General features: G+C 41.9%; 1 protein-coding gene across 1 annotated transcript in view; it reads right to left on the reverse strand.

The window, feature by feature from the left end:
- Positions 1-1,106: 1,106 nt before the first annotated feature.
- aldh18a1 (aldehyde dehydrogenase 18 family, member A1) overlaps positions 1,107-24,434 on the reverse strand; it is a 118,103-nt gene continuing 94,775 nt past the window's right edge. Inside the window, exons 17-18 of the mRNA XM_084322809.1 lie at positions 11,317-11,412; positions 1,107-5,108 (exon numbers count right to left, since the gene is read on the reverse strand). Of these exons, the coding sequence (XP_084178935.1) occupies positions 4,912-5,108; positions 11,317-11,412 (293 nt within the window). The 3' untranslated portion in view covers positions 1,107-4,911. The remainder of the gene's footprint in view (positions 5,109-11,316; positions 11,413-24,434) is intronic.

Below are 24,434 nucleotides of genomic sequence, written 5' to 3' on the forward strand. Positions count from 1 at the left end.
GCGGGAATCGAACCCTGGACCTTCTTGCTGTGAGGCGACAGTGTTAACCACTACACCACCAGAATGTGAGACATTCTGAAAGGTTTGTGGACAAAAAAAGCAACTTGAATAATATTATAATTTAGATAATTGATATTCACGGCCAGGGTAAAATGTGCGTCCCAGTGCAAAAGCATTTGTGATATGGACTTATAAAAACAAAGGCAATTCAAGCCAACCACTAAACAGACAAACTAACCCTTTACCTCTCGTGTAGAAAAATAGGTGTTACAACCTTTAGGCTTGTGTATTTACACCAGCTTTAGCAGAACATAATAGCTGCACACGAGATCTCAAGGCCCAGGTGTTAAGTGTCTCTCGTCACGATTGCCATTCCGTGGGATAGTTAGTAAGTAGACCTAGTATCAAACAGGCTCACGTCCCCCGGATCACTGCGACTCTTAACGCACCTCGAGTCATTTTAACGGAGCGATACTTTCAGTTCGACATTAAAACAGGACAACATAGTGAGATCCAATGTTTTGTCTCCTCTTCATCTCCCCAGCCCTTTTGGACTCGGCTATGACGGGGAGGCTGATTGAAGGGTAAGTAGTGCGGTTTTGGAGAATGAATTCTTTAGATGAGTAGAGAGATAGACGAGAGAGAGAGAGAGAAAAGGGGGAGAAAACACAGAACACAAGCCGCCATTATTAGTCTCAGTTCTCAGCTCGCTCTCTTTCTTCCTCCGTTTCATTTTCTGATGGCTGGATAATTAAACCTCCATAGTATTGTCTTCCATCTTCCATGCCCCACTTCCAGCAATATGAATTCCCCCATGGGCGATTTTTTTTCCTTTTTTTTTTAATACATCTGTTTTCAGATCAGCACGAATTCTTTTTTCCCCCCATTAATTTGTGTTTCTTTTATTGTGTAGAAGTAGAAGAGAACTACTGGAGCGCCAGGACAGAAGACGAACATACATGTAAAAAAAATAATCATGAACATTTCATCTCCCTCTCCCCGCCCCAAAATCAAAGGATGCAAGTTGAAAAAAGACAAATCTAAATATTCTTCAACAGAAAACTTTTTATTCTCCAATACAGCCATAAATTATAGCAAAGCCCCAATCTTCTGAACTCTCTCCTTAAGTGTGCGTTACAAGACACAAGATAAGTAGCTCATAGGTCTCTGGAATGGTACCGTGCTTAAATCTAAAAAGGCATTCGTTGTTTTCAACCCTGAAGGTTAAAGAGAGGCAGCTTGTCAATTACTGTTCTGTCTTTTGACAGCGGCTTTGGGCTATAAATTGATAAAAAGAACCAGCAGGAAGAAAGCAAAAGCACAAAAATTTGAATACATATATATATTATTCTTATGTTAAATTAGAGTGTATCTTTAGTGTTTAATTATCATCAACATTAAGTATCTTTCTTAAATGTCCATACAACTGTGATATAAAACATTTAATTCTGTTGTTACAATGTTCATACATTCAATTTGGACAAAAGAAAACACTATTTCATGTTGACTACAACTTGAATTGTTGTGTTAACAAAAGTTTTCTGGAATAATCTTCTGAATATCGTATACTGTATGTTTGGTATAATTTCAAAATTATACCTAATGTAAAATACTGCATGTTTAAGAAGCCACTGTGTCGGGAAGTTAATTAAAAAGTAACATTTACCTTAAAATGTTTATATTACAATACTCCCTGGCTTTGGTGGAGTAATACTAGTTACTCTCTAGTCTAGTAACATGCTCAAACAACTCTTTATTCAGCAATCTAGTCATGTATTATCTTTCCCCATCTATTAACTCTGTGTCGTAATACATTTATACCAGGAAAGGATTAAGCATCCTCACCTCACAACAGCCATCTCTTATTTGTGCATCAGAAATTCAGTAAACAGCTAATAATTTTTTTTTTTTACATGTATGTAATATTGTGGCGGGAAAAGTGATTCCTAAAGTTAAGGTGCTCGCTCGACCATGGGAGCACCTTTAAGGTAATAAACTGACTTGCCCTTAACACTGTGTTGAGTACCTCAGACGAAGAACCATGAGTTAAGTTTTCAGAGGAACAATGTTTTCAACCTTTACTATCTAAAGATGCTAAGTTGTGTTCATTCATAGTTCATTCACAGTAGAGGTTGAGTAATTTACTATCTAAAGATGTTCAGTTAGAGTGTTGTGTTCATTCATAAATAAAGGCAGCTGAGGTTGAGTACTTTCTGGTGATATATCACTTTCACACTCCAAGTGATTTAGATCAACTACAGTACAAACACATGGACTGTCCAAAACATTTCTAAACTGACATATGGTTCTTCAGTGCAAGGGTTCAAATAACACTCTGTGCCTACTAACATTCCATTTCATCACCTCGTCCGTTCATTCAGCATGTTTTAGGTTCGGTAAAATATACCTTACCTTAGTCAGAAGGTACTCCAAAATGAATAATCCCAGTAGTTCCATCGCGATCGCCATTACTCGTGTGCATTGGGCATGGCTATAATACGGGAAATAATAGGTTTCAGGCGAGCAATTCTCCGACAGATGGCTGTGTGCTGATTTGCTTTGAGGGTGAGGGGATTCCTGCAGCCAGAGGCAAAGAGGCACTGAGAGACACCTTAGAGACCCAGTTCAAAAGGTAGGCAATACTGCCACCTGTCGGGATTTGATCGTCATTGCAATTTTAACGTAGGCAGTGGTGCCAGGGAGACACAGGCAGGTCCGTGTGAGTGTTTAGAATGGGAAAATCGGAAAAAAAGAGAAAAGGATCAAAACCCGAGAAATCTTGGATTTGGCGCTCAACGGTTGGATTCGAAACCGTTTGGCGCAGAAAGGGTTAAGGCATAATTACACTTCCTCAATGATCTGACGCCACACTGAGAAATACATTCTACCTGACAAGAGAGGAACGCAGAGAAGTGTTTGATGAAACGATACAGCACTTGAAGAGAAATGAAGGGGGTGAAATGGTTCAAAGGTTGATGTTGTGGAAGTTGTAATACCAACACACTATCCAGAGCATCTGGTGAGCAATGCTCTTTTAATCCTGTGAGGAGGAAAGTAGTCACATTCCTTTTGAACGTTTGTCAAGACATACAGTAGCAAAATAAACTAAGCGAGGCAGGACTTGCAGAAATTTTGCAACCGATTTATTTGTTTATAGATTGGATATAACTAAGGCCTTGACTTAAAAAATTTAATCTTAGGTGACTAATAGTCATAGGGTTTTGTCAACTGACTGATACAAAAACTTGTAAGATTGCCTTTTCCACATTATTGTCCCTCTGCAAATGAGTACAGTCATACAGAAGTACATCTTTAAATCTAGAGCTCATTAAAGACCAAAGCAGATCAGGAAATATTATTCTGATGCAAGAGATGTCCTCATCATTTTCCAAGGAAATAACTGATCCAACATGAAAATAAGTTAAATAACAAGATTTGCACCCTAACAGGATGCAAGCGAACAAATGCAAGACAATATCGCTTTGGAAAGTATCTCGACATGATCCAAATGATGTCACAGAGATTATATCTCTTTGGAAAGTATCTCGACACGATCCAAATGATGAGATGAGGGATGGGAACCAACCAGCTATTATGGGCATTTGGTATTTTATGCTCTTTTTCCAAATGTCTTCTTGATAAAGATAGGTGACCTAAATCTTATTTAGCAAAATGTGGAGACATTTCCTGCCATATTTCATACTTCCATACTCATAATGTAATCATCATTATCACAACTATACCTCTTCTCTAATTGGCACGATTAACTACAGCATTATTATTAAGTTGATAATATGACCACTAGACTAAACGTGTTAGTATTTTTTTCTGTCCACTGTCGCACGCTGTCAGATTAGACAGCTTCACTAAAACTACATGTGACTATTTTATTTAAAAAAAATTCCCTCTAGCGGCCCCTAGAGGCCGTGCTGCTCCTTACGCACAACCGGACCAAAGTGCCCGACCGACATTGCCAGGGTGAAAACTCTCCCTACCAGGGCTAAAAACAACAATAAATAATACAGAGTATCTGCAGGTTTCAATTTAGGTAAAATTTAAGACTTTTTAAGACCTTTTTAATACAACCTAGAGCAAAATTGTATACCAATTTCATGACCATACTAGAAAGAAAAGAAAACACATAGTGGCACATGTAGAATAATTTTAAAAGTACAATAATTTACTGAACTGGCAGCTGCACTTGAAATTATCGCATGTTCAATACACCAGACGCACCAAGCTCCCGGGAGCCCAGCAAAAAACAACGACTTAAATACAAAAACATTTCATAAATGTAATATTACTTTATCTCGCGACAGCCGGGCTGCCCCCCAAAATATTTAATACCTGTGCACATTTTATTTACCTTTTAAGGACTTAAATTGAGAATTATGAATTTAATACTTTTTAAGACTTTTTAATACCCCGCAGATACTCTGTAATAAACACAAAAAAAGGTCTAAGATGACAAAGACCCTAATGACTAATCAACCAAGAGGAGGCAGCCCTGGATAGGACAACCTTCCCTTTTTCATGTTGAATTTGAAAGAAAATCCACTTCCTAAATTAACTGAAGTGAAAGTGCACAGACCCAGGATCCTGCTCTGGGAAATTAATGGAAGCGGATAGGGACCAGCTAGGCCTAGCTGTTGGCCAAAAACACCTCTCCCGGAGTTTTGCTAGTGGTCCGTATCCACTTCCATTAATTTGTGCGGTGCTAGGCTACAGTAGCTTGCAGCCGGATAGCTTTCTTCTGAACGCACAGTAGAGGAACTTCATGGTATCTATCTCCTTCCCATGATGTTGTCGTTTTCCTATAAAGATATTTTGTCAAAGACTAGGAGCATCTCAGTGTGTGTGTGTGTGTATGTGTGTGTGTGTGTATGTGTGTGTGTGTGTATATGTGTGGTCCTAGTTGCTGTCCCTCTGTCCGTCAGGGGTCTTGGTGACCGGCAGGTTCTCATGGAGATACTTCATGGTGCCGCTTTCAGAGAAGTCAGCCACCGTGTGGCCGTCGCCCCTCAGCACCCACTTGGTGGTCAGGAGGCCCTCCAGCCCCACGGGGCCCCGGGCGTGGATACGGGCTGTGCTGATGCCCACCTCCGCCCCTACAGAGAGAGAGAGAGAGAGAGAGAGGGGGGGGGGGGGGGGGGGGAGAGAGACAGAGTGAGAAGAAGAATACATGTGTTGGCAATTTACACAAAGGAGTTTAAATTAGTTACACACAGCCCCCCCCCCCCCCCCCCCCCCCCGAGGTCAGAGTTCAAGATTCAAGAGTTTTATTTGTCACACGAGACAGTCATGTAGTGAAATGAAGGTGGCCATGCCTGCCTCGATTGTGCAAAAATACAAATAATAAAACAGAATAGATAATGAAATAGACATGATAAAAAATTATAAGAATAAAATACAATGTTAAGCTTAAAAAATAAAGGTAATGAGTACTATATACAATAATATACAGATATACAGTTATGTTTTTAAAGTGACATTTTTTGTAGTGTATTTGTGTGTGGGGTGTGTGAGAGAGTGCAAGTGAGGATGTGGTGTGTGTGTGTGTTCATGTGTGCTTGTGTGTGGAGAGATCAGTGTTCTGATGACATGGGGGAAGAAGCTGAGTCGGAGTCTCTGTTCTTGCTGCATGTATGCGGAGGTGCTTGCCTGACCACAGCAGCTTTAACAGGCTATTGTTGGGGTGGTGAGGGTCCTTCACTATTCTGCAGGCTCTGGATCTGCACCTCCTGGTGTACAAGTCCTGCAGGGGTGGTAATGTAATACCCGTAGTGCGCTCTGCTCTTTGTAGAGCTACATCTGCTCCTCCCTCCCCATCAACCTGGACCCCCTGCAATTTGCATACCGCCCCAACAGGTCCACGGAGGACGCCATAGCCCATGTGCTGCACACAGCAGCATCACACCTGGACAAGAGGCAGGGGAACTATGTGAGAATCAGGGGAGGAAACTAACTTTTTGGCTTACCAGCCAACTGGCGAGTATCTGATTTTTTTTACCAGCCAAACAGATTTTTTACCAGACAAAAAAAATCGCTAATTGTGATAATTACTTCTTTGTATGTCTTCGTCTAAATAGATTTTCAATCATAGTAAAATAATCACACCGTGTCTCTACTCTTTAAAATATTTATTAGCATAAAACATTAATCTCTACTCTCCACAATATTAGCATAAAACATATTAACATGAAAGAGGTATCTATTCTGGACTGGGTTGGGCTGAACTGGGCAGTGAAAGATGCTGGGTTGGACTGGGTTGGGCAGTGAAAGAAAAAAACCGAAGTATGTTGTGAAGTGTATAGATAGATGTGAAATGTATAGATGTAGCAGTAGTCTATCTGTATGTCATATGTTATGATGAATTGAAAATGGGGGACCCTGATGTAAACAAGACGAAAGTCTTTCTCTGGGCTGCATCCCCTTAACTCTTGTGTGTATTGAGCCGTACTGTATTGTACCCATTCTGCAATCTGTTAATAAAGTTTTCAATCAATCAATCAAGTTAACTTTGAACCTCGGTTGTCAAGCCTCGTCAATGTTGTGTATGCATCTGGGTAGGCACACTGTGCCTTTAAGACAGCACGGTGGTGGCGGCTAGGTGGTGTAGTGGGCAAGGCACTCGCCACCAGTGTGGAGACGCTAGGATTCGCGTGTTCGAATCCAGCTCTCCACATTGTTTTTCAGTTTGGCTGGTCGTCCGCAGTAATACACATTGGCCGTATTACGGGGAGGGAAAACTGAAGGGTGGGGATCGAACGTTGTGAACAAGCGACTCCTACAAGTCGGTTGGTGCGCCTGCGCAGTAGAATCAGGAAGTGTCGGGGGCAGCGTGAGCCTCCCACGCGTTACTCCTCGACACTGAGAGATCGAGCTGCGCAGGTGAAAAGATGCGACTGCTGTTACCTCAAGTACCGGAGGGGACTTGTGCTATGTATGACTTAGTCCACATTGCAGCCGGCTTGTGGGAGGCAAGAAACAGCGTTCGTGACAGGGGAGGGTTGAATTGGATGATACGAAATTGGGATGGGAGAAAATATAGAAAAATGGAAGAAAAAGTGGATAAAAAAAAAATATATATGTCTTGGAGTTGAAATATTCCCCACTATATGCCAAACGGTGAAGTATAATTATTCCGGATTGTTAGATAGGATCACAAATGACTTCGGCAGGTGGTCAAAATAAAAAAACTCATTAGAGGCCCAAGCATCGATAGTTAAGATGAATGTTTTACCCAGAATTAACTTCTTCAGCTCGATGTTGCCGTTACCCCTCCCCCCTGTTGGTTACTGGCAAAAATTACACTCCGCTGCATATAAATTCATTTGGAACAACAAACCTCCACGAATAAAAAGATCCACTGCACAGAGAAATAAAGCCGACGGGGGTTTAGCCTTTCCAGACTTCAACTATTATTTTAAAGCATTCTCTTTAAGACCACTGATCACCTGGTTTGATTCTCAAGCATCGGTATCCTGGAGACCATTAGAGGAGAACATAGTGGCACCACATAGACTGCAGGATATAGTGTACACCAACTTATCAATTAAGCAATGCAGCTTGAGATTTGGCCCTCTTATTACACATGTGATCCGGATATGGCGTGACACACAGAAAAAGTTTACTAACCACCATAAATGGCACAGTCATTCTCCCCTATTTAATAACAATTTACTCCTTATTGCACAACAACCTATCAGATTTCCTAGATGGGAAAAGAAAGGCATACACACATTGGGGGATATCTTCGATGACCATGGTTTCTGCAGTTATCAAGATATATTTAACTAATTTAACCTCACCAGTTCCACTAATTTGTTCTATCTACAATTAAGAGCAGCTTTGAAGGCTCACAGAGTCCCATTAAATACTCCACTTGAGCACCACAGATTTCACAAATTCTTTTATGAAAAGGAGACATCGAGAGGCTTCGTCTCTGACTTTTATCGTCACTTACTTACGTCCTCATATGAGGTCCTTCCCCTATACTCGGTTTGGAGGAAGGATATCCCAAACTTGGAAGTAGATTTTGATTGGGATGCAGTCTGGGCAAACGTTCGGCTATCATCACGCAACCCGGATCACCAACAGATTAATCTTAATTTTGTTCATAGGACTTACCCGACTCCTAGACGTTTGCACCTAATGGGTCTCATACAAGACCCTCAATGCTCCTTGTGTTTAAACTGTGCTATTGGTACATTTATGCATATGTATTGGGAATGCCCTCCTGTTAAGATATTCTGGGAAAAAGTAACCACTCAATTATCAGAATTTTTATCTCTGACCATACCTACACTGCCTTCTGTATTGTTGTTGAATGATGTTTCTCAGTTCAACCTGTGTACATGTAAAGAGAAAAATGTTGTCCGGTCTTACGGCTGCCAAAAAGTTGATAGCGTCACGCTGGATTCAACTGGATAAAATGTGCCGGAGGTATGGGTTCTTACCTATCTCGATGTGATTTATCTAGAGATATCTACTGCACGAATTTTAGGTGTTAATGAAGCCAGCATAGCAGTCTGGTTAGCTGTGGTGGAGAAGATAAAGGGAAGCATATAAACTTGTAATTTTCTGATGTTAAATGAAATAGTGGATGTATAGTCCAAGTGGGGGTCCTGAGGGGGGGGGGGGTGGAAGGTGAGGGAAGGGGAAGGAAAGAGCGAGGAAGAGCGAGCAAGAGCACATGTATTGTATTTATAATTTTTATGTCTTTTAATCTACATTTATTTTGATTTAATTACTGGACTGTCATTATTGTTATTATTATTTGTTGTCATTGTCCTGTGATTTATCATTGATTATTACTGTTACTGTATTGTTTGTCTAGTTTCATGTTAAAAAAGGGAAAATAAAAAACATTTGTTCAAAAAAAGGAGTAGGCTGTTATCCCGGCACCAGAGTGCCAGGACATCAACCTCCTCCCGGTAGGCCTTCACCACCACCACGTGTCGTCCGCAAACTTCACTATGGAGTTGGAGCTGAACCTGGCCACACAGTCATGTGTGTACAGCGAATACAGCAGGGGGCTGAGGACACATCCCTGGGGGGGTGATGGAGTTGGAGGTGTGTCCACCCACCCTGACCACCTGGGGCCTGTTGGTCAGAAAGTCCAGGATCTAGTCACTCAGGGTGGAGTTCAGACCCAGATCAATCAACTTGGTGAGGACTATGGTATTGAAAGCTGAACTATAGTCAGTGAACAGCAATCTCACATAGCCCCCCTTCTGACTGTCAAGGTGAGAAAGGGTGTTGTGCAGTACCTGGGAGACCTGGATCGGATCGGTGGACCCGTTTGTTCTGTATGCAAACTGCAAAGGGTCCATGGTACTAGGGAGGGAGGCACAGATGTAATCCTTGACCAGCCTCTCAAAGCATGTCATGACCACAGAGGTGAGTGCCACCGGTCTGTAGTCATTTAGGCCTGCTGGGAGATGTTTTTTGGTACAGGGATTATAGTAGACACCTTGAAGCAGGCAGGGACCATGGACTTGGCCAGGGATAGGTTAAATATATTGGTGAACACTGGGGCTAGCTGGTTAGCACAGGACTTAAGTATTCGCCTTGTTATGCCATCTGGGCCTGCAGCTTTCCTAGTGTTCACCCCTATAAACGCTCTCATGTTGTGCTCCGTCACATGTTGTGCCCTTCCCCAGCGGAGGAACTCACCCCTGTCGAGGTACCCGGTGCGTCAGTGATGCCACTAGCCATTGAGGTAGCGGCGCCCATGCCCGTCCTGAACCGCGCGTAAAAGGAGTTCAGTTCGTTCGCTAGGGAAGTGTCAGCACTCACGATTGTGGAGGGGCTGCCCTTGTAGTCCGTTATCATCCGTAGTCCCCGCCATAAGCCCCCGGTGTCATTCTGATCCATCCATGTCTCCAGCCTGTTCCCATATCGCTGTTTTGCAGCCTTCACCGCCTTGCGCAGACTGTATGCCGCTGCCTTTTACTCGTCCATATTTCCGGATGCACGGCCGGAGTTGTAAGCAACAGTGCGAGCATTCAGGGCGACTCGGATGGAGTTGTTGTTAACCCACGGTTTCTGGTTCGGAAAAACCTGAACCGTCTTGCTATGAAGCTAACAACAGTATCCGCAAACTCACTGACGTCGCTGGAACTTGATTGGAACATGTCCCAGTCGACGTCATCTAGTGCGTCCTGTAACGTGGCTTTTGATTTTTCGGACCACCGCGTCACTTCTCGCGTCACCACCGCTTCATGTGCTCTTTGTTTATATCCCGGCATCAGGAAAATGGCATCATGGACAGATTTCCCAAACGGAGGGAATGGGAGCGCTTTGTAACCTCGCTTGAATGGAGTATAGAAATGGTCCAAAGTGTTCCCTCCCCTGGTGGTGCATGCAATATGTTGGAAGAAGTTTGGCATAACCTTTTTTAGATTTGCCTTATTGAAGTCGCCAGCCACCACCATTGCCGCGTCTGGATGTTTGATCTGATACAGGCCTAACATATCCTGAAGGTCCGCTAGTGCCCCGCCAGTATCAGCTTGAGGTGGAATGTAGACGGCTATGATGATGATGGCTGTGAATTCCCAGGGTAGATAAAAAGGACGGCATAAAATGGACAGATGTTCCAGGTCTGGCGAACAAGGACGGGAAAGAATCTTGATCTCCTTGGGGCTGCACCATTTGTTGTTGGTAAGGAAGCAGACCCCACACCTTTGGACTTTCCAAAACAGAGAAGGATTCGGACGGGCAGAAGACTTGATCCGGCGTGAGGGGGTCAGCCATGTTTCCGTCAGACAAAGGATGTTGCAGTCTCTCACGCCCCGTTGGAATCTGATCCTCGCCCTGAGGTCATCCATCTTGTTCTCCAGCGACTGGACATTATCAAGAAGAATGCTCAGCAGAGGTGGACGGCAAGCGGCATTTCTTAGTCTGTTCCGTATGCCTCCTCTCTTTCCCCTGTGTTTGCGCTTCCGTCTCCTTGGAAACACTCCACCATTTTCCTTGTCGTCCCGGCATATCTCCGTTGGCCAATCCTGGTCAAAAGTGTCATTAAACTCCTTATTCAATCCGGAGTTTATGTCCATAAGTGACTGGTGGTCGTATGATATCCATGCCAGTGTTGTTTTAAAAATAAACACAATAACAAAACAAAAAAAGCACAATCTCTGCGGAGCTCACCAGACGGCGACTGACTTCGGTCGCGCCATCTTCTGCACTGCTCTTCTCACTGCAGGGTTTCCTGCAGTGCAGCACCCATGGAGCAGTTTGAGGTTCAGAGAGAATGAGAGGAATTTCACATGGTTTACAACTGGTGACAATAAGAGGCAGCAGACTACTCACCCAGTCCAAAGCGGTAGCCGTCAGCGAATCGGGAGCTGGCATTCCAGAAGACACAGGCGCTGTCCAACTGCTGCAGGAACTGCTCCGCTGTGTGCTCTGAGAGAGGAAGGAGGTGTTCGGGTCAGGTGGATTTGTACAGCTTCATTATCACAGTTACATCAATGGGCTCAATGGGCTTCACAGGCCCACATTTACACCACTGCTGACCTTGACTCTCAGTGAAGATAAGGAAGACCTCCCACAAATATCTTAACCCTTGTGTGGGGTTTTTGTTACTCACCCAATGTTCACAGGTCTGGTGGACCCACAACATTATTGAGATTTTACAACAATAACAATTCATGTAGAAATACTCTACAGATGTATCTCAATAAGAAGTGATCTAGACAGCATATATGGTTAATATTTGCCATTTACCCCTGCTAGATCACATTTATCAATAAAAGTGCTATTCGTTTTTTTAGTGATGACTGTAAACTAATTTGATCAAGACTTATAATCAAGACATGAATGGAATACAATCCCCCCCCCACCCCCACTCAATTCCAACATCAGACTGAAACAAAACTGTAATATAAAATGTAATACCAAAAGCGGCTCTTTTGGTCACTGTTTGATATTACTGATTCTACCTTTAACACATTCTGGGCCATTGGGATTAGACGGGGCCCACTCTATACGGCCAGCATATCAAAACAAACTTTCATTGTGCGTGAGGCTGTTTGTAGAGCTGAATCTATACTTCATATTATTGCTATCTGTCCATTCTCATTGGCAATTGACACTATAAACCGTCCCTTCAAGATGCATTCAATTAAAAAAGATTTCATCAATACGTTCCCATTTTATAGCGTCGTGAATATGAACGTTATAGCAGAATGTTCTGGGGTATTTCCTGGAACGCGAGATATAGGGTGCTAAGCTAATAACGTTAAATCGAATGGCGTTTCGGCTATAGACAAGCTAGAGCTAAAACTCAAAATGAATATTGTCGACCATCACTGCAGATGCCATCGCCTTCGAGCTCCTGAAGAACGGTCGTTACCCAGACGCAGACAAAGATGTTACCCGCCTGATAACACGGGAGGTGTCTTCCCTCTCCAAGGTGGCCAGTGCAGATTCCAACCTCTCAGGAGAGTTCACAGCAGATGAACTTGATGAGGCCATGAGTAAGCTCAAAACGGGCAAATCTCCAGGCCGTGACAACATCCACCCGGAGTTTATCACCCACCAGAGCACAACAACATCTGACTGGCTCTGTGCATTCTTCTCTGCATGCTATCAGAGGTGCAAGATCCCCAAGACCTGGCGTCGTGCTTCTGTAATTGCCCTGCCAAAGCCAAACAAACCTGGGGAAGACCCCAAGGCATATCGACCCATCTCGCTGCTCTGTGTTCCATTTAAGATATTGGAAAGAATGATCCATAGCCGCATTGAGCCAGTAATTGACCCACAGCTCCCACAGGAACAGGCCGGTTTCCGTCATGGTAGATCAACAGTGGACCAGGTAACACTACTGTCTCAAGACATCGAGGACAGCTTCCAGGCTAATGAGAAAGCGGGGGTAGTGTACCTGGACCTGACTGCCGCGTACGATACTGTCTGGCACCGTGGACTCCACCTGAAGCTGATGAGGATGGTACCTGATCGGCATATGGTGAAGTTTATCATGGAGATGCTGTCTAACCGCAGTTTTGTCCTACACACCAGCGATGGCCAGCGCAGCAGGCTCAGAAGACTGAGGAACGGTGTCCCACAGGGGTCAGTCCTTTCTCCGATGCTGTTTAATATTTACATCTACGATCTCCCAGTCACAGCATCCAGAAAGTACGGCTACGCGGACGATCTTGCCATCATGTTGAGAAGACCCACATGGAAGGCACTGGAGGACGGTCTTAACCAAGACATGGACATCCTAGTAGCCTATCTACAAAAGTGGCGCCTACAGCTCAGCACCAGCAAGACCGTTACAGCAGCATACCATCTCTGCAACAGAGACGCCAAGAGGGAACTGGAGGTATATGCTGACCACAAGCGTCTGGAGTCCCAGCAAGCCCTAAATACCTTGGCGTGCGTCTGGATCGGACACTGTCCCTCAAACAACACCTCGAAGATGTCAGGGCAAAGACAACATCAAGGGTTGCGCTGATCCGACGCCTCGCTGGTACAACCTGGGGAGCCACTGCCAAGACCCTTCGGATATCCACCCAAGCCCTGGTCTTCTCGGCAGCGGAGTACTGTGCCCCAGTCTGGAGCAGAAGCCCACACGTTAAAAAAGTTGATGCGGCTACTAACAACGCCCTCCGGATCATCACTGGATGCCTGAAGGCTACACCTGTCTTCCTGCTGCCAGTCCTTGCAGGAATCGCACCAGCTGGCCTACGACGAGAGGCTGCAACTCTCGCCCTAGCAAGGAAAGCAGTGAAGCATGACTGGCACACCCTACATAACACCACAACAATAACAGCACCTATGAGCAGACTCAAGTCCCGCCATCCCTACAACACGGCGGCACAAGAGATGCTCCGTTCCACCACTGAGGACCTATCCAGAAATGAATGGCTGGCGGCAGCCTGGAAGAGAGAGTGGGAGAGTGCTGGGACAACCTGTATCCACCATTACATCTGGGATACAGGAGATGGCGCCACAGGAGACGATCTTCCACGCCGGCAATGGGTTCTGCTGAACCGTTTAAGATCTGGGGTCGGTCGCTTTAAAGCAGCATTAAAGAAGTGGGGCCTGGTAGACAGCGCTGCATGTGAGTGTGGAGACCCTGAGCAGACTGTTGACCACATCCTGACCATCTGCCCCCTATACAGACCACCCTCGGAAGCCAGCCTCTTTGATGTGGGACCAGAGTTAAGGGCATGGCTACAAGATACGGAGTTGGACCTCTGACGTTACACGAAAGAAGAAAAAGAAGAAATATTTGGGGGCAACCTTGCGAGTAGTGATTTCAACCCTTCATTCGCATTTCACTCCTAAATTAATCCATACAAATTGGATAAAAAAACATTAGCCTACAACCAGGGCTGTACAGTGCGACCTAATGTCGCGGTGCTATGAAAAAATCTGTCGGCAATGAATGAACTTACTGCGATAGCCTGTGTGAAGAAAATATTTGCGTGTGAAGTGAATCTGGGCCACGCAACTTGGTAGTTGTAGTCTATCGTGCGATTAAATACCATGTCCCCGTCTGCGTAGAGTCCATACATCCAACACCAAATCCCATAATTCCTAGCGAACAATCTAATCGAAACTGAATGTTGCATCTTCAAAGAAGAACTTACTTTCAATAAGTTTAAGCCTCTAATTTTGCTCTGCAAGAAGAACGGAGCGGATATCAGTCCATCTTATGACAACCACGTCCAATGTGGAGAGATGATAAGAGACAATAGCCGATTAAATTAAGTAAGACCTGGCAGTGATTATTAACGGGGACACGGACACTTCTAACGTTCAGGTTCAGCCATGCATTAGGTGAGTCGCCCACTATTAGGACGTTTTTCAATACTTAAATACTGTCTACTTAAATTTCCCTGCGGGGATCAATAAAGTATCAACCTATCTATCTAATAATGAGACAATATGCAAATAAGATAATACTAATAATTGTCACGGTTTCCCATATGAAAGTGGCTTGCAACTTACTGCTGGTAAAATCACTGTTTATTTCTCGTTTTGCTTAGTATTACATTCCTCTTCTATAAAGTCCCACCGTAAGAGCGATGGCCTCATACGGGTCCATTAAACCTTTTTGATTAGAGTCTTTCCTTCGAGCTAAGTTGGACTGAACATTTCACTGTCAAAAGCGCAAACTTAAACAAGGTTGCGTCACAACACGGTTTTCAAAATAAAGGTCACATATACACATACCGTAGTAGGCCTCTCAATTCTTATAAAAAAAAGTCCCGGATATACATAAACATTAATTGGCATAGATCTCTATAAACGGCCCAACACATTGATTACTTTAGGCACACCCTGAAACCAGTAACATCACAAATATGAAGCGGGTAATTACCCATAAAAATAATAAACCTTTCATGGGGTTATTTACAATAATAATTCATTTTATTTATAAAGCACTTTTCATTGTGAAACAAAGGTATGCAGAGTTTCTTGTCCTCCTGATTAATGCAATGGTGTGTGTGTGTTGTGGTGATCTCATTCAAGGAGCACTACAAGCGCGCACACACACACACACACAGTTTGTTGTTCTTGTTCTATTAGTGATTTACACACTTTCTCAGTTGGTTCATTATAAAAGATATAAACCTGAAAACAAACGCACTTAAATGTTAAATAAAAGGACCACAGTAATGAGGCAGGAGGAACATATTTTTTTGCACTATAATGGTAAAAATTGTATTTAAAAATTTGCCCCTAAAAAATATACTGTGCCCCTAAATTTTTCATTTAGGGGCAAGTGTGCCCCTAGTGAAAAAGCTTAGCGTACAGCCCTGTGGGGGGGGGGGCTGGGGACATCGTTTCTGATTATTGATTGGCATTAGCGTCAGTAGCCTTATTCGCTGATCGGCTGGTTGGGTATGATAACAAGGCCTGATCAGCATATTATTTACGTGAAAAAGCTCTTACCTGTGGCCGGTTGGACTGCAAAAAGGATTTCCCAGTTATCGATCGCCATCTGGTAGATCCATATGTCCATTGGCTGATGATATATTCCTTTACTGCATACTGAATTCAGCGTCCCAAAAACTATTCCAGGCCATCGGTTACACGCATAGCTTTAGGCTAACAGAAAAGTAAATTCATTCATACTAAAAAACACCGGTCTGTAACAGGGAACACTGCATTATCGAGACAGCGCCCCTACGAGGATCTGGCCAGTAATGTACTTTTCCGAATTCCAAGAGTAGGGTAAATCTGCAGTGCCACTCGCTGACATTGAGTAGGATATTACAATGGAATAAAAGCCAAAACAACCTTACCACTTATATATACGTGGTTGGCCGTCAAGCGTTGGATCCGAAACACGTATATACGTGGTTGGCCCCGAATGTGTTAAAGGTAAAGGATATAGGGTTTTAATTGTTGCAATAAAAAAAAATTTGTAATTTTGATATACACAACTACAATCATCAATAAACCGCATCAATAAACAGCATGTTTGTTGGTAATTAACTAATACAATGCCTTCAATCAATCAACAACCAGACTAAACTACAGAAATGGGGCAGCTTTGTCGTGGAAAATATTATCATGTCATTATAGATCTGTATTGAGATATCATTTTACAGCTTGACTGGTTCACTGTGACCAGCTATGAATGTAAGAGACTCCAAGGTACAACATCTCCCCAGCCAGCGAAAGCAAGGTTATTATGACTTCCCGTAACTGGGAACCATTTTTATTTACTTTCATCATCATATCTGTTCTAATGTTACGTCTTGCAAGTGTGTATAAACTATGTTCTGCCCAGATCTCCTGGTCACTTTATGGCCAGACGCTAGTGTGTAAACATGATGTAGTTGTCTGTAAACTGTCCTTTCATTGTGGCCACAGTGAAATAAACTTTTCTATTATTAATAATGACTCAGAATGATTCATAAAACGGCTCATCGTTTTGTCCTTTAATATTTCCCATTACAGCTTCTAATTTTCTTCATTGCGAGACATCTTCTACGTAATTCTAATGGCTCAAACACTATTTGAGCTTCTAATCCACAATAGAAGCTACTGTAATAATAATAATAATAATAAATCTATTTTATATAGCGCTTTTCCAGGTGCTCAAAGGCGCTTTACATGGGTGGAAGAGACAAAACTATGGCAAAACAAAAAACAGAAAAAAAATAATACATGACAAAATAAAATAAAACCGACAGAATTAGAGGTAAAAAAAGCAAGATTGAAAAGGTGGGTTTTGAGGGCTGATTTAAACGATGTCAGGGTGTTTGCATCACGGATATGGCTGGGGAGGGCATTCCAGAGGGAGGGGGCAGCAGCAGCAAAGGCCCTGTCGCCCCAGGTCCGGAGCTTGGTCGTGGGAGGTGTTAGGAGGTTGGCATCTGCAGACCTAAGGCGACGGGTGGGCGTGTGATGGTGGAGGAGGTTGGACAGGTAGGGAGGGGCAAGGTTGTTGAGGGCTTTAAATGTGATGAGTAGTATTTTAAATTGTATCCTGTATTTGATTGGAAGCCAGTGGAGGTCGTGGAGGACAGGGGTGATGTGATCATACAAGTTCTGTGGGGTACACCTGAACAATAAACTGGACTGGTCGGACAACACAGAGGCCTTCTACAGGAAGGGACAGAGCAGGCTGTTCTTCCTGAGGAGACTCAGGTCCTTCAATGTGTGCAACAAACTGCTGCAGTCTTTTTACCAGTCTGTTGTGGCCAGCATCCTCTTCTATGCTGTGGCATGCTGGGGAGGCTACATCAACTCAAGGGACACCAACAAGCTCAACAAGCTGGTGAGGAAGGCTAGCTCCGTGGTGGGAGTCGAGCTACCTAGACTTGAGGTGATGGTAGAGAGGGGGATGATAAGGAAGCTGGATGCCATCATGGAGAACCCCTACCACCCCCTCTACGACGAGCTAGTCAAGATGAGAAGCTCGTTCAGCCACAGACTCATTCCCCCCCGACACTCAACTAACCGCCTCGGACAGTCCTTCATACCAGCGGCCATCAGGCTCCACAACAGTGGGCAGCGACTAGCAGCCTCCAGGCTCCACAACAGGGGGCAGCGACAGCGACTGCTACCAGACATTGACCTGGGACTTATAGGAACCCAAGGAGGACAACCTACACTACCCTACCTTAGGCTTACTGCACCCTATGTGTGATACTGTGAATAATGTATATTTCAGTGGATACCGTGATACTGTGAATAATGTATACTCAGTAGATAGTAAATTATAACACTACCTCATGCATACTGCACCTTATGTGACACTGTGAATAATGTGAATATTCCTCAGCTAGTCAGATAGTAAATTATATTGACCATATTGATCAAATTGTTTACACTGCCTGTGTTGTCTTTTACTACCTGTATACTGTGTTGTTTTACTACCTGTACCCCCCCCCCCCCCCTCCCCCCCATGCTGCTATGAAGCCTGAATTTCCCCAAGGGGATCAATAAAGGAATATCTTATCTTATCTTATCTTATCTTATCAGAGCAACGGGTGGAGGTGAGCATGCAGGCAGCAGAGTTTTGGACATATTGGAGTTTATTGAGGATAGTGTTTGGTGAGCCCTAGAGGATACTGTTACAGTAGTCCAGTCTTGATGAAATGAATGCATGAACCAGTAGCATACTGTAGCATGCCTTTGTGCCATTAACCTGTTAAACCCTAGCCATATTTTCAGAAAATTCACCTAAAAGTACATACCCAAGTAAATGAACAATTGCTCCACAACTACAAGGACCATTAGCATGTTATTGGTATCTAGGGACATCTACTGTATTGACCTCAGGAAATGTATTCCCAGTGTCAGATATATTGTGTCTGTTACCATGCTTGAGTAAATTGTAATGAACCAAAGGAGAATATAAATTATCATTATTTGTTTTTCTTTTTCATCTTTGACGGTCAATAACACCATGTTAACAATGATCACAAGCAAAAAGATGACACTGAGCTCATTCTTCTTGAGCAACTTCTTGAGAGCAAGTATAGTAAGAAGCTAAGCAATTTAACAAAGGGCAGATCATTTACAGGGTTTTTGTAGATACAGTACTGAATTGTGCCATCCGGACACATGCAATATGAAATATGAATATAGAATATAAAGTGCCAGGCCTATAAATGGCTATATTATGGTTGTGTAATAGCTCTTTTAAAAGCCACAGACCTCGTATATCGAATGGCATAGTTAAATCTGGATGTAGTACCACCAGGGCAATAACGTTGAGGTTTGTTGGACCCGTGAGATATAAACAACATTCCAGTCATTGCTTATAAGAAATATTGTTTTCCATCCTTTGTCGGTGGCTGGTGTGAGCTGGGTAGTGTAGTTTTATGTAGACGTCCATCGAAAGCCCTGGGTCTCGTCTTTCTTTAGACTACAACGATTTCATGAGCGCTTCCTGTGCTCACGTATAAATCATCCGCTTTCCGGTGCAATGCGCAGAGTCCTGGATATACATATGGTTTACCATCTAGCTGTGTATTTGTCTGTTGGTCTGTCTGCCTGCCCCTGTGTTCCTATGATCAGATTCTAACACAAGGTACAGTATATCTCTCTGCCAGCCTATTTTCATTACAGTCTATATACCCTTTGTAGCCACTGGATGGCGGCAACAAACCTGCCTAAAAATTACTAATACTCAATATGAACGCCAGTGTCTCTGCCTATGTGGTATTTGAGGGCTCAGGGCACTCATATATTCCTGACCATCTGAAAGAAAGTGTCCTTTTCACTGCAATTATGGGTCTCGAAATTCTTTTAACTTAGAATTGTGTGAGTTGAACTGTGAGTCCAAGGTGACATTGCATATGAGCCTGAGACACACTTAAGTGCACTTGAGTGCAGAGTCAGCCATTTCACTGCACTCCTGGAGCAGGTTCAGTGTCTTGCTCAAGGACACTTCGACATGGATGGGCACTTCAATGGAGAAATTGGCAGTAGGGCGTTCAACTTATGACTTTCTGTCAAGGGGACGATCTCTCTCAACTAGTGCTGTCAGGCGATTACATTTTTTTATCTAATTAATTACAGGATTTGTAATTAATTAATCTAATTAATCGCATTTTAATCGCATAACCATTTTAGGCCTGATATTCTATATTCTATAATCATATTTCAAATTGCATGTGTCCGGATGGCAGAATTCAGTACTGTATCTACAAAACCTTCTGTTTAATCATCTTCCCTTTATTAATTTGCTTAGATTTTTCAGGTCTGGTTAATTTTAGCATGGTGTTATTCACAGTCAAAGATAAAAAAAATTAAAATAATAATTGTATTGATATTCTCATTTGGTTCATTACAATTTACTCAAGCCTAGTAACAGACAGTATTTCTGACACTAAATAATACATTCCCTGAGATCCATAGAATCAGATATCAAGAACATGCAAATGTTCTAAAGCATATTTTCTGAAAGTATACTTTCTATACATTAGTATACTTAGTATGCATTCAGAAAGTATACGTTGTGTTAAATTTAAACCACTTAAAGTTGTACTTTGTTAAACGTTGGATTTAAGATGTACTTCAATATACTGAAATTATACTTTTGAAGTATTTTTGGTTACCCTTGATTAACAAAATAGTACATAATACTTAGATTACACTTAGAGAATTTTTATAATTATCATACTAAACATGTGCTTTGAATTATTACACAAAAGCACATTAGTACCAACAATACAGTGCACGTGTACTCTCCGAGAAGTACAATATGGGTATAAATGTAATATACAAAAAAAGTATATATAAGAAAAGCAGAACACCCTTTTTTCCTAATCAAATTAAACATGACTTTTCCATGATTATTTCATGATATATGGTGCAATTTCCATGAACAAGACTTGTTGGTATTAATGTTCAAATGTTACTTCTTCTTTCTCTTTTTAAGACTTTCTTTCCATGTCTCAAGGTCTGGTTTTGACAAGTTGAATTGTATTGAATTGAATTTGGGTTTGTTACTGTATTCTGTCAAAGGTAATAATGTTTGATCTATCTGCAACTAAACCCGACAGTAAAAGAGTGACTTTACTGGCAAAAAAAACAAATGTTTTTTTTGTATTTTATTTTTTTATTATTTTTTAAACAAACATATATAAACAAACATGACAACACACGATAATATATACAAGCATTAATTAACAGTGCACATCCAATGAAATCACCAATTAGTTAAATGTCTTATACAGGATATACCCCTAATACCTGCTATCTAATACCCTACACACATATGCTCTAGCTCGTACCCCCCCCTCCCGGACCCCCCATTTGGATAATCCATCCATTATCCCTCGCTCCTAACCAGACACTACCATTATATGCTAGCTTTTATTCTCTCCACCACTTCTAACCACATTGTCATTTTGGATTCATTGAGACCCAAAATTCTTGCTGTAGATATTTCTTGATAAATCACATCGAGATATGTAAGAATCCAGACCTTCCGGCAAATTTTTTCCGGTTGAAAATCGTGATGCTATCAGCTTTTTAGCCACTGTGATACCCGATAAAACCAATCTCTTTAGCTGTGGATGTACTGCACACTCAAAAACATCATTCAGCAGTAATACAGAGGGGTGTACAGGTATATTCAGAGTTAAGAGATTTGATAATTGCTGGGTCACTTCTTTCCAGAATATCTTAACTGGTGGGCAGTCCCAGTACATGTGCATAAATGTCCCCTCGTCCCCATTTGTACATAAGGAGCATTTGGAGTCTTGTTTAAGACCCATTCTGTTCAGTCTTATAGGAGTCAAGTATGTCCTGTGAATATAGTTAAGATTGATTTGTTGATGGTCCGGGTTCCTTGATGTGAATCGAACATTTGCCCAGGCTTCTTGCCAATCAAAATCTTTTTCCAGGTCTGGTATATCCCTCCTCCAGACTGAGTCTAGGCTAGGTGGAGGGTTTCATACGAGGACGTTAGTAATTGATGATAAAAATCTGAAACAAAACCTCTCGATGTCTCTCTTTCATAGAAGAATTTGTGGTATCTGTGGTGTACAATTGGTATCCTTAATAGAACACCGTGAGCCTTCAAACATAACAATAACTGTGCGTAAAAATAATATGTGGAATCGGTGAGATTAAATTCTTTGCGTATTTCATCATAACTACAAAAACCCTGTTTGTTGAAAACATCTCCTAATGAGTGTATGCCTTGCTTTTCCCATATAGGGAATCTTATAGGTCGTTTTCCAATCAAGAGTGCATTGTTATTGAATAAGGGAGTATGATTATGCCATTTATGTGGGTTAGAATATTTTTTTTGTGTTTCACGCCATATCCGGATCGCATGAGTAATTATGGGGCCAAATTTCCGTTCGCATTGCTTAATTGATAATTTGGTGTATGCTATGTCCTTCAGTCTATGTGGAGCTACTATATTTTCTTCAAAATTTCTCCAGGATACTAGTGCTTGGGGATCTAACCATGTTGTCAGTGGTCTTAAAGTGTATGCCTTAAAATAGTGGAAAAAAATCTGGAAATGCCATACCACCGTCTGCTTTGTTTCTCTGTGCGGTGGATCTTTTTATACGTGGTGGTTTGTTATTCCAAATAAATTTGTATGTGGAGGAGTGTAATTTTTTCCAGTAACCATTGAGCATTGAGCTGAAGAAGTTGATTCTAGGTAGGACGTCCATCTTAACTATTGATACCCGTGCCTGTACTGAGTTTTTAAGTTTTGACCACCTGTCAAGGTCGTCTTTGATTTTGTTTTGGATTTTTATGTAATTGTGCTTCACCATTTGGCTTATGGTAGGGAATATTTCAACTCCCAAACATCTAAAGTGTTTTACCATAGGTATCTCTTCTGGGAGGGTTATATATATTTTTTGCAGGGAGGACTGTTTTGAGTGCAATATTGTCGTTCTTATGGAAGTTCCCCTCCTTGACTGAGTATAAAATCATATTTAGTAATAAGGGTCCAATTATGTCCCAACAAGAGAGGTACATTTCTGGTGGGATACCGTCTCTTCCAGGAGCCTTACCACTTTGCATTTCGGATATGGCCTTCTTGAGTTCCTCTAGTGTGATCGGTGTTTCTAACTGTTTAGCGTCATCCTCTGAAAGTTTAGGGAGGTTAATTTGATTAAGATATGTGTCCATTTTGTTTTGATCAAAGGTCGTTTCTGATTTATACAAGTTGGAGTAGAATTCTTTGAATGTCGCGTTTATTTTTTTAGGGTCTGTAACAAGTCCTTGTTGTGCTTTAATGGTAGTTATATCTGCAAATTTTGCGTTAACTCTTAATCGCATAGCTAATAGGTGACTTGGTTTGGAACCTTGAGAGTACTGCTGTTGTCTTGCGCTACGTATTTGTATTTCAGATTGTTGTCTGTATATGGCGTTAATCTCTTTTTTTAGTACATTAACTTGAGTTTCCAGTTGAACCGAGTTGTTGTATTGTAAAGAATTAAATAACGTTGAATAAAGCGTTTCCAGTTCAGCCAGTTTTGAGCATCGATTCTTGCGTATTTTGGAGGAAAAGCTATCAGTGAAATCCTTGATCATTCCCTTTACCGACATCCATAATATTCTGGGGTCCTGCACCGAGTTCGCGTTCATCCGTAGGAATACTGTAAGAGCTTCTTTGATTTGTGTAATGAATTCCTTGTTATTAAGCAGCATCGAGTTAAATCGCCATCTTGAGGCTCGGGATGATAGTATAACAAATGTTCCTTTTAGGAGTAAATAACAGTGATCTGATAATGCATTGGGTATCATTTCCACATCATAGTTATCAAATAGTCTCGGGGATGCAAAAACATAATCTATTCTGGATAATGTGTTATGTCTCGCAGATCGACAGGAGTACTTCCGGGTTGTGGGGTTGAGTGATCGCCATAAGTCATTTACACCTGTAAACTTCGACCAATCCTTTAATGCATTAGATGAATTCTTTTGTTCGTTGGAAAAGGAGGGGTAAGATTTGTCCATCCTTGGATTCCAAATGGCATTAAAATCCGCACCAATTATAAATGAGTACCGGTATTTGGGAAATGTTGAACACATTTCCATTTGGAGATGTGTCATTTTCCATAATGTTTCCAGGCCTGGAAAACACAATTATCTAATTCCATGACTTTTCCAGATTATCCTTGACTGTACTGTATGAACGCTGTACAACTAAAGAATGTCCAAGAAATGTGTGTAAATACCCGTAGTAGGGGTGTAACAGTGTATTTAAATGTAAAACTACAGTATATAGATGATTCTCTTCTCTCGTTTTCTTCCCTGGGTCTCTCACTCTTTTCTTTCAGTTTAACTGGTGGTATGGCTAGTCTACTGCTATTAGCATAATGTTTAAGGCAAATTTTCATTGTTTAAGTAATGCAAATAAAAAGATTCTGAGCCAAACCAAGCTGTTCATTATATATACATATATATATATATATATATATATATATATATATATATATATATATATATATATATATATATATATAATTAGAGTT

This window comes from Notolepis coatsorum (genome assembly GCF_963971535.1).
Source record: "Notolepis coatsorum genome assembly, chromosome: 10".
Lineage (NCBI taxonomy): Eukaryota > Metazoa > Chordata > Actinopteri > Aulopiformes > Paralepididae > Notolepis > Notolepis coatsorum.